This window comes from Syzygium oleosum, unplaced genomic scaffold, assembly GCF_021117445.2.
Source record: "Syzygium oleosum isolate NSW1041296 unplaced genomic scaffold, Sole_v2.1 Sole_v2.16, whole genome shotgun sequence".
NCBI classification, from domain to species: domain Eukaryota; kingdom Viridiplantae; phylum Streptophyta; class Magnoliopsida; order Myrtales; family Myrtaceae; genus Syzygium; species Syzygium oleosum.
This window is the reverse complement of record NW_026607500.1, coordinates 370,494-382,369: the sequence shown is the minus strand read 5'-3', so window position 1 is coordinate 382,369 and position 11,876 is coordinate 370,494. Positions and strand designations below refer to the sequence as shown.

Here is an 11,876-nt window from a genome sequence, read left to right as displayed (position 1 = left end):
AAGTTAGATTTAGTTTAGGGATTTAAGATTTTTTTAAAATTAAAAATTAAATAAATATATTATATTATTATTATATTACCGATTCAGTCTAGTCCGGGTGGGCAGTTCCACACCTGGAATTGGGAACCGGACCGATATCCACTGGTTCCCAAAAATTGGAACCGGGAATCAGACTGGTTCCCTTAGGAACCACCGGTTCCGGGCGGTCCGAGTGGTTCCCGGTTCTTTTGTACACCTCTACTCATAGTGCATGTTGGACTTGTTTTTTAATAAAAAGGAGCCACGTATGAATTATTATTAATTAAAAAAAGCTACGTAGTACTTTTGGTCAGAATTTGTCATCAGAGACACTTAAATGATGTCTTTTCTCCGATTTGATACTTAAGTGATTCGACGAAAAGTTTTGGCATTAAAGTAAGCGTCGCACGAAAGTTATGGCACTTCTAGTGCCATTTTCCTGCATTCTCTCCATCTGTCTTTGAAACAGTTAGTTCAATAAAGAAGTAATAGCTTACCCATAACGGAAAGAAGGAAAATGACTATGACTATCCCATTCAATTCCAACGTCGTCACTGGTATATGATCAAGCATCTGCATGGGAAGGCATTTCCACTTGGTCCCACAATAGAAGTTCGAGACAATCTGCTCTGAAGATCTGTCTCGTAACCTCTCACAATTACACCTGTGTGCCTATTAGCTGCGTTACTTCCTCCCTGGATCAGCCCAACCAGAGCCATCAATTCAACTCCCAACAAATCACCACCCTCGTCACCTCTGGCTTCTGAATCGTCATTAGCAAGAGCTTGCGGGCAATTTCTGCTGCCAACATCAAAAGGCACACGAGAAAAGACAAAGTGTGTTGGTGGCCATGCAGCTGCTGACACAAATGCATTTCCATGTCCATACCTGCCAACGTATCAACAGCTCCCCTGACATGTACTCGTACTGACCTAAATTAACCATTTCCATCACCTTGAGCCAGGTTCGGAAATATACACTTCCTATGTTGTTTGAAGTGTTCTGATCTTGCTCTTGGCTGTAGTAACCAGTTGGAGATGCCCCATGAGAACACCTGAAGGACTGTCTACAGCACATGAAATATTCAAAAGACAGCAGTTCTTGCAAGTGTCAGCACTGATTTCTTGTACCCATGGGCTTAGAAGCATCTAGATGATAGCCATTTAATCAGTTATTTCTTGTACACTTCAACGTTGAAGTGTATGCTTTATACGGCCATACAAAGAGGTGCCGTAATTCCCCCTCAAAGCCTGTTTGCCATTGGGGATGGAAAAAGGTTAAGTTCATTCTTGACATTGATCACCAGTCAAACAAACCAAAACTTCCAGAACTTACACTGCAGGGTGAAGCTAAGTAACTAGATAAACATGGCATTCTGAAATTACTGAAACTTGAAATGAAACCTAAAAGTTTGTTATCAACTTTGAATCACAAACTGCAGCAACATATGAGAGGGAGGAGATCCGAGCAAAGAACCTGCAACCAAAGACATATCATTCACAGCTTTGCACGGAAAATCCAGTTCTTCAAGGTGCTTTCTCGCGTTGATGGGAGCTTCGAAAGACAAGTTGCTATATAAAAGAAAACCACCTTCAAATATATCGACGAATGTATCACAATCTTCTCCACCAATTCCACAGTTCTCCGTAGCACAACTTTTAATCCGCCGTCTTCCCACAACCCTGCCTCCCATGAAAGAGTAGGCATGCCAGATTTTCCCCAATCATTTGGCAAGATTTTATAACAATAAGAGCTCATCATAGCAGAAATATGCCTTGATTCGTCCTATCAGTTACATTCCAAATCATGTAGTATGACCGCACACTCAATTTGACACAGCCAAAGACTTCTGTACCTTGTGTACTCAAAGAATGCAATATAACGATATTTATAAGGCAGAAGTTGGCTTCTCATTGATGTCTTTGAGAAGGGAGCTTGAAAAATTCACATTCAATGACCCCTCTCTCCAACAATGCTATCCTTAAAAGTAGATGACATAGAAAGGACATGAGAATGAGAGGATAAAAAATGGAGTAATTGCATTTGGCCCATAACCACTCTTAAAAATAGAAGCATGCAAGTAACGTCATATGGATGTCTTCCATTAATCAAATTGAAGAAGAGGAGTGGTTGCTGAATAAAATATCCTAAATTAATCTCTCGCTAAACGCAAGAAGCAAGGACAAAAGATATATAGAATATGGCAAACCTGAACCGCAATACTACAATGGATATATTCTCTCAGCTATCTTTTCTATTCTCAAAGTTTGTTGCTATGATTTACAAATAACACAATTCTGAATTATTGGCTTAACCATAAACACAAATTACCAAATCACAAAAAATGTAACTTTCAGGCAGATTTGAATCTGGAGGAGGTTTGACAGTCTTTCAAAGGTATAACGGTATCTGAGCAGAAAATCCAAGTGCCTGGATTAACGGAGGATATTGCAGCTTCAGCAAAAAGTACTGCAGCATCATCATTTTGATGAAAATGCACACGAACTCTTCTTTAACCAAAGGTGCACAACAATCGCACAAATTGACCATCTGCAGGAATATATGCATACCATTTCGCAGCCAATATCAAGAACCTGAAAATACAGAGAACGGTCCACCCAAATCAACTAAAGTAATGATCAAATGCAAGTCACAGAACCCACCGGTGGGTGGCTGAGATGATTTGCGCTCTACTATCTCATCGCCGAGGGAATGAGTTCGAATCTTCCAGTCGCTAGCGTCTTAAGTGGGGAGTCCTGGTGGTGGGTTCCTGGGCTAGCTCCCCTCCAGGTATAGTCGGTGGTCGTCGTTGGGCCTATCGGGCCCGTGGTGGCCGTGAGCACCCGTAAGGTTGTGCCAGGCCAGATCCTGGGTATAAAAAAAAAAAAAAAAAATTCAAGTCGCAGATTATAGTAAAACTAGAGATCATCTTCACAAATATTTTTATTGCAGGCTTGCAGCCCTAATTATTCATTTTACAATGCAAAACTTCACCTACTCTTGCGATGCACAGTATTTTTTTTTTTTCAGATTTTGGAAAAGAAAACAAGGTAAACTGCAGTACAACAAAAGGTTGCCTCCTCCCAAGAACCTTGACGCAACTATACCAAGAAAAATTGTAGCATCCCATGTTCCGCATCTGGCCATAGAGTAGCTGATACATAAATAAAGATTCACCCCTGCCGTACACCAGCCCCCCGCCAAACTATTACCACCTGTATACTCCTTTTGTGCACTTGCCTGGTATGTGTCAAGTCTGATCATTACAAATGGTATAAAAATCATACACCAGCTGAAAGACTAGGAACTAACTGTCGCCCAAGACAAAAAGCTACACATGAGAGCCACCTATCAAACTCATTCAAGACAAGGTGATACATGATACGAACAACTGTCAAACCTGTTGGGCCATCTTTAGAATCCTGCTTACCAAATATGATCCAGACCAGATGGGCCGACATTACAAGAAAGTTAATGATGCTACAAGAGAGGAAGTCCATGAGGTTTTAAGTCCCATATTTGGTCTGAGAGAGCTTATGATTTGACAAAAAAGTCGAGACTAGAAAAATGTCACCGCCTAAATGCTCCATTTAAAACTTGGCCTGCTGAATTGGGCAAGTCATTAGAAAAATATATTGCATCTCCAACTCAATGTGCATGCCTCTTTCGATTCACCGTATTATAACAATAACAAGTGTGTCACTGATATGATTAGTCAAGGGTGCACCTTTAAACCAATGATGCTGAAATGAAGAATCTAGAGGGACAGCATTTTCTCAATGGAGGCTGGAAAGAGGCTCAGTAAGTGAATGGCCTAGTGATTGCTCCAACACAATGAGATCCCTGAGGCTCAAGGGGCTATTTCTAGCAAACCAGAGAACCTCCTCCCTCTGCAATAGGATGAACTTATTACACGTTACCAGTGTTTAGAAGCATGCTGAGACTTCGCTATTTCTCTCAAAACAGCACCAACGATTGCTGCCTGCTCAAGACACTCAGCCTTATGTAATGCATCTAAAAGAACCACACATGTTTTTGTATGAATCTTATGACCTTTTAACCTAGTTTCCTCAAATAATGAGTATGCATCCATTGCCCTATTTGCACTGCTTAACCCTTCTATTATGGCATTAAAAGTGGCAGAATCAGGAATGCCGCCGCTAGCCTTAAATTTCTCAAATAGCCCATTAGCATCCATAACATTCCCAGCTTTTGCAAGTCCAGATATCATCGTCGTGTAGGTCATCGTATTTGGCTTCAGACCTTTCTTCTGCATCTCCTGCCAAAGCACAAAGGCTTTATTGAATTTTCTAACTTTGCAAAGACCGTTTATGATGATGCTGTAAGTGAAATGGTTGAGATCGCAGTTTTGGTCTTTCATGGATTGAAAGCAGACAAGGGCTTCATCTATTTCCTCTGCTTTCACCAATGCATCGAGTAAACAATTCCAAGTGTAAACATTGGGAGTCAAACCATTTTGCAACAGCTCTTCCATGATTAAGTATGCTTCATCGATTCTACCCACTTTACCAAAGCCATCAATAAGACTGCTATAAATTACAACATTTAACTCCACTCCTTGCGCTTTAGCCTCTTCGAAAAGCATGTATGCCTCATCAAGCCTGTCAATCTTAGCAAGCCCATCAATGACAGAGCCATAGGTAACAACAGTGGGCTGGTGACCCTTGGACTTCATTTCCTCCAGTAGCTGATAAGCTTTGTTAACTTTACCTGACTTGCAGAATCCATCAATCACAGTGTTGTAAGCACGGGTATCTAGAACACAACCTTGCTCCTTCATTGCATAGAACAGCTGATAGGTTTCATTTGCAAAACCTGCTTTCACAAGGCCATGTATCAAAACAGAATAACTTGTTGCATCTGGAGTAAATCCCTGAGCTTTTATTTCCTCAAATAAAGACCTTCCTTTCTCTGTCTCACCAGCTTTAAACACACAATCCGTGTAGGTATTAAGAAGTGTCAGGTCAGGAGAACAGCCCCTCCGGACCATTTCCTTGTATATCTTGTGTCCATCCTCCTTCCTGCCAGACTTGAAGAAGTTCTTAATGAGGGAGGTAAAAACGACTGCGTCTGGAACATGACCTGAATCGAGCATCTTCTCATAAAGCCTATACGCATCATCAACTCTGCCATGTCTTCCCAAGCCATCAATTAGCGAGCAAAATGTAACAGCATTCGGGATACAGACCATATGATCCATTTCATCAAATATAGAACAAGCCTCATCAAGCTTTTCAGCCTTACAGAGGCGATCAATCATTATGTTAATAGTTATTACATTAGGAAACAACCCGGCTTCCTTCATGGCATCCCTAACTTCAGATGCAGCTTCAAGTTTCCCTGCCTTGCAAAGCATGTCTATCAGGATATTATATGTTATAAGATTAGGAGCTGCATCTTTTTTCATCTCATGAAAAATCCTCAACGCCTCTTCCACTCTACACTTCCTCCCTAGGCAAGTAAGAATGCCATTATATGCTATCACACCTGGAATGCACCCTTTTGCCTTCTGTCTCTCAAGTAAACTGTATGCTTCCTCAAACTTCCCAGCTGATCCATAACCCATGATCAATGTATTATAGGCATAAACACAGGGGACTTCCCTGATGCGATCCATCTGTTTGAATAACTCCACTGCTTCATCCAATCTATTCGCTTTGCAGAGAACCGCTATCATACTGGTATATGTCACGTCATCAGGCATTATACCATGAACTTTCATTTCATGAAAGAATTTCCATGCCATATCCACCTTACCAACCTTACCAAAGCAGTCAATGCAGACATTGTACAGAACTATGTCAGCTTGAAAAGAGTTGCTTTTCATTTCATCCAACAGAGAAAGGGCAGCATCAACTCGGTCCTCCCTTGCAAATGCACGGATAATGGTTGTAAACAAATGTAAGCTCACTTCATAACCCAGCTCTTGCATTTGGTGAAGGAGAGTAAGCATGAGATCAGATTCCTGAACTGCAGAAAGAGCACCAATCAAGGTGGTATAAGCTGAAAACGCAGGACGAAATTTGAACTTCCTCATCATCTGAATCAGCTGAAAAGCTTCTCTGGGCTTGCGTGACCTCACACAGACCGAGATTAACTCAACACACGCCCTGTTAGATGGACCGAATCCAGCAAGGCTCATTTCTTCTAACATCTCTTCAATTCTATCAAACTTTCTTGTCCTCGCAATTACCATGAGAAGCGTGTTGTACGCCTCCGGGCAATGAGCTTGGTCGGTTTTTGTCTCAACCCAGCGAAAAAAATGGAGAGCTAGATCGAAGTCCTCCATTCTCCTTAACACCCCAATAACCAATTCTGGTTTCGGCATTTCGTCGAGCACCGAAAGGGCACTCTCTACGGAAGGTCCCCAAGGACCCCTTTTTAAGATACTGCAGATGCTGTCGACCGATCGTCGCAAGTCGTTAAGTTTTCTTGAATCTTCATGGTTAGCCTCGCTGAAAGAGGAGATACCGGTACTTGCACCGTGCCACGGAGGTGGCTGATTCAACGACAAGAACTTCTTGGAAGCATTATAAACTCTACCGCATCGAGACCTGAAGCACGAAACTGTTCCTGCAGCATCAGAAGATTCTCAGTCTCGCAGCTTAATCAGAAGGAAAAAAATTAGTACAATTGAATGATATGTCAAGAAAATTGTAATGACGGTTCGTTGCGACAAGATCATGGGTGAGCAATCGAGTGTTCACCTCGTTTCCTCAGTAGCATGTCGCCTGCAATGGTGCGTGCTGTTCAAGTACACTAAAAGCGAAGAAGAGAGGTCGAAACAGAGATGTGGGTCTGTCGGTTGTGATTTCTGTTCCTTGGAAAGTGAGGAAACGGAGGGGAGAAAAGCAGAGGGGCGTGTTCTTCCTAAGCAGCCACGCTCCTTCGATCATTAGGTTGTCCCTAGAAATTTCTAGGTTGGAGTACGAAAAAAGTGGAAATTTCAAATAAGGGTATAAAGTGGTACAGTTTTCTCAAATAAGGACTAAAGTGGACATTATTTTTAGGGTTAATGATACAAAAAACTCTAAACTCATATGTTTGTGATAAATTTACTCAAACCCTAAATTGATACACCTGTGATAAATTTACCTTTTGTTAGTTTCCGTTAAATTTTACCATCAATTTACTGAGTTGAATGACACGTGGCATTTAACGGGGTACCGGTTTGAGGTTTTACCCTTCGTTTGTGACATGTGTAACAATTTGTGATTTTTCGTGGTATTAATCCAATTTAATGGAAATTACAAAGGGTAAATTTGTTACAAATATACCAGTTTGGGGCTTTTGGTAGTTAAAAATTAATTTAGGATAAATTTGTCAAAGTTGTACCAGTTTAGGGTTTTTTGTGGTCAAAAAATTAGTTTAAGGTAAATTTGTTACATGTATACCGATTTGGGGTTTTTGTGCTATAAACCCTTATTCTTATGTCTAAATGTTCGCCAATTGGCGACTAGGTGATATTTTGGGCGGGCACTTATGAAAAAAGAATTCTTTGAATAAAAATTTACAACCTCTAAAAGTAAAAACTCTAGATTACTTTTTTGTGTGTGTGTTATGATCAATGCGAAAACTACAATGAAATTAAAACTGAGACGGATTAAAGAACACAAAGACTTACGTGGAAAACTCTTCCGAGAAAATCCACAGGAAGAAGAGAAACAAAATCCACTATTCAAATTCAAGGATTACAAAAATGGGACAAATAACCTTAAGACTCTTTCTGTCTCTACTTTTAAACCTAATAACACGAGAATAACAGTATTTATACTGCTCTAGTGGTGATCTACAGGTTTGGGGGCCCTATGCTACCAACACTAAATCTCCGTTTATTTTTCTCAAGTCAAGTTGCCACAATTTTCAATACGGCTATCAAAACTTAAATTGGGTCGAAACTTGAAACAGAGTTCAAGACATACTCAAACACTTTGTTTCTTCTGTCTTGCAGTTGTTGTTCTCCATCTTCAACAAGTAATGCGGGAGCATCGGGCTCTATTGATCAACTCTGAAGCTCAACTTCGAACTTGTCGATTGATCCAACTCAATCCTTATTCTTGCATGAAAGACCAATTTCGGGCACAACTTGATTCAATGGTACCTAGCTTGATGATGTCTGTCTATAAAAGAGTTGTCAATTCAGTGGACAAGTTGTCAATTTCACGATTGTCAATCGACTACTTAGATGTTGATTTACAAGACTTGTTCTCGATTTCGAGACTCTCAATTGACAACCTAATGACTAGAGGTTGCTCTAGTTTATTTCTATCATTGTTTGATGACCTTCTATGATGACTGTTCGGCTTCTAAGACGGGTGCATGAATTTTATCAAGTTTCAATGCATTCGATGCTAGTTAAATGCAATTATTCCTTGTTATTGAGTCTTTTAATTCACAGTTTTTTATGAGTCTTCATTGTGGTGTTACTTTCAAGAGTCATAATTAGGTGAATTCTTCAATAGTTTGTTTGGTTGCCAGGAATTCAAAGAGTCTTTTGGTTAGTTTCGCAATATCTTTATAAATAGAGGTGGTCTCATTAGTAAAAAAAATAAAATTGAATATATGATAATTTCCTCTATGTGAGCGAATATCTTTCCCGGTTCTTTATCCGTAGAAGGTGGATTTTTCCTTGATGGTGGTGAGCTAAGAAGCCTTTTATCCCTGGTTGGTGGGTTTCCTTTAGGCCTTGGTGATCAGCTTCTTCTATCTTGGTTCCTTTATCCTTGAAAAGTGGATTATACCTTTGTGGTGGATCAAGATGTGCTTTATCCTTAGCTGGTGGTTTTCCTTTAAGCATTAGTGGTGAGTTTTTCTTATCCCAAAATCCTTTAACCTTGGCAGGTGGTTTGTCCTTAGTGGTGACCGTAATCTATCATACATTTACATTTATCTATCGACATCCATGACATATACTTTGTTCTATTTGTACTTCCTTTGTCACTCAAAACATCAATCGCCCGCCCCTTGCAACCGCATCAAATTGGTATTAGAGCTCAAGGTTGAGCTCGTTTTGAGTTATCTTCTATCTTATCTCATACTTTCATAAAAAAATATATGTAGGTAATCCGGTTCCAAGAGACTTGACTTTGGAACAAGCACATAATGAAAGGTGTGACCGTGCCATAACGGAGCTTTAACCACAAATGAAGTGAGTCCTCAACCTCCTGGAGAATCAAATGAGGTAAGAGCCACCACCGATATGGCCTATTAATCGATCATGCTATGACGATACAAATCCTCACCAAAGCTCTAGTGATGAATCCAACAACACTGGAAGCAACTCTAGTGATTCGAATTACAGAGCCTGGAGAAGAAAAAGGAATGAAGAGAATGATTGTTGTTGAGAAAAATCCCTAATTAGTTTTGAAAAATGACAAAACAATCTTTTACTGACCAGAATTACACTTAAGTTATTTGATGCAGGTAAATGCTGAGCCATCAGACTTAGTCGATGATAGGACTTTGTCATTAGACTCAAAATTACTCGTCAGATTCAATAAGTGTTATTTTTGGCAAGTTTATGCAGGACAATCAAATTTATATTTCAGGATATCAAATTTATATTTCAGGATATCCTAATTGGCAATCACAAGATCGTTCCTTAAATACGAAGAACTACACTTATGGAAACCTTGATTTGATTGTATGGGCGATCAAATCACCTAGAGATAATGGTTCTTCTTCTAACGGCTATGTATCTTCTTTTGGGAAGATTCTCCAACGGGTTGATTTGGAGATCAATCCTCTGAAGACTGTCCAACGGATAGTTTGGACATAGAGGAGTATAAAAGGAGTGCAAACGTCGTACAAGGAGGATAACCAAAATCAAGAATTCCAAAGTCTGAATAGAGCTTCGATCTGACACACTTGTGATTACTGTATTCCACGTTGTGACTTTAGAAAGAAAATTACTTGAGTGAAGAGTGTACGTGATAGTGCAGTCTATCATCTGAGAAGCACTGCTCTTTGTAATCTTCTGGTGATTCAATAGTGAAATACAGCCAACAGGCTGCCAGCATGGAGAGTGGACGTAGGCTTGATAAAGCCGAACCACTATAAAGATCTGTGTGCAGTATTCTCTATCCCTAAACTTTCATTTATTATTGTTGACATTATACTGCATACATATCTGTTAAACGAGTTCATCAAAACATCATCTTATTCATCAGACGCAATCATCTCACGACAACTTATATATATAAGTTTGTAATATGCATCCATCTGATATTGATCATATGAGTTGTTGACCTCGACTATATTTATTCCGCATGTTTAAATTATACAATTTCATAAAATCACCTATTCACTCCCTTCTAGGTGATAGCACTAGCCGTAACAATTGTTAAGGAGGAGCGAGAATTTGAGGGAAACCTCAACCCAAACGACTTTGTCGATTGGCTTCATAAAATCAAATGAGTATTTGACTTCCACACATACTCAGAAGGAAGCGTTGCAAGGTTGTCGTTCTCAAGTTGAAGATATATGCTTCGCCTTAGTATGAAAACTTGAAGAACCAAAGAATTCGATAAGGAAAGAGTCGAATCAAATCTTGAGAAAAACTCAAAAAACTTATGAAGAAGAGGTTCTTTCCCAATAACTACAGGCACTACCTGTTCCTCAAAATGAAAGTCCTCTAGCAGCGCGGAATGAGCATTGAAGGATACATTATGGAGTTTGAACAACTCCTTATGAGGTGCGATATCCTAGAATTGCTAGAGTAGACCATCACTCTTTTCCTTGGTGGTTTAAATAGAGAGATTACCAGTTTGGTTGAACTTCAACTATATTGGTCTTTCGAAGATGTTTGCAAACTGGCCATGAAGGTGGAGAAAAAATTAAAGCATGGCAAGGGTTTATTGACCAAAACATCGACAAGGGAGACAACCTTCTTTAAGGGTATTTCTTCTAGCAATGCTAAGAGTACGTCGACAAAAGACAAAGGCAAAGAGAAAGTTATCGAATCTGTCAAAGAACTCCCCGAAAAGATCGATGGTAGAAGTGCTTGAAGATGCTTCAAGTGTCATGGCGATGGACACTTCAGAGCCGATTGTCCTAATCAAAGAGTTATGACTCTTCAAGAAATCAAGAAGATGAACATGGGGCTTCAAGAAGCTATACATGACGTCGACTAGATTGAATCTGAATTTGAGGAGTGTCGCGCCGCGCTTTTTTGGACTTTTGGAATTTGCTTGCTAAGGAGGTATTTCCGTGTAAGGGTCTCTCCCAGATCAAACCTCACGTGACAGCGGATGATAATTTCCTATTTGGTCTAAGTTTTTGATTTTGGAGTCGCCACTAGTCATTATTGGTAGGTAGACTAGAAACCTAATCGGGGTATGGGAGAAATACCACGATTCTACGAACTAGAGATTCTAAGTACGGGGATTTGGTTACGTTAATGATCCCAAATCGAGATTCCTAACGCCCTTTCGGTACCTAAGAACAATACGATATTTAACGTGTCATGCAAGTTTTCGAGGCTTACCCACTAATTCTATCCATTCTAATCGCGGGGAAAATCAATTAAGTATTAGGCTCCGTTCGTTTGGCGGAAAATATTCTTCTTTTGGAAAATATTTTCCCGGAACATAATTTTCCGGTGTTCGGCGATCAATATGAAAAAGTTTCGGAAAATATTTTTCACCGGCAACCGGCGGCGGCGGCGGCAGGCGGCCAGCGACCGGCGGCCCACGGTGGTGACCGGCGATCAACTTCCTCTCCCACGGAAAATATTTTCCCTCCCATGGGCAATTTTGCCTTCAATTTGGGGGAAAATAATTTCCTCTTTGTGAAAAGAGGAAATCATTTTCCTCAAAACAATGAAGGATTTGGGGGTG

At 40.1% G+C, this 11,876-nt stretch overlaps 1 protein-coding gene and 1 pseudogene across 1 annotated transcript; both read right to left on the bottom strand.

Annotated features, from left to right (window-relative positions):
* Window positions 1-511: 511 nt before the first annotated feature.
* On the bottom strand, window positions 512-3,886 carry LOC130140110 (uncharacterized; annotated as a pseudogene).
* LOC115691500 (pentatricopeptide repeat-containing protein At3g06920) lies at window positions 2,926-6,948 on the bottom strand. The gene is made up of 2 exons (XM_030618136.2): window positions 6,747-6,948; window positions 2,926-6,612 (listed from the first exon to the last, which is right to left on the bottom strand). The coding sequence occupies exons 1-2, from the start codon at window positions 6,763-6,765 to the stop codon at window positions 3,935-3,937; spliced, it is 2,697 nt and encodes an 898-aa protein (XP_030473996.1). The 5' UTR covers window positions 6,766-6,948; the 3' UTR covers window positions 2,926-3,934.
* Between the last annotated feature and the right edge of the window lie 4,928 nt (window positions 6,949-11,876).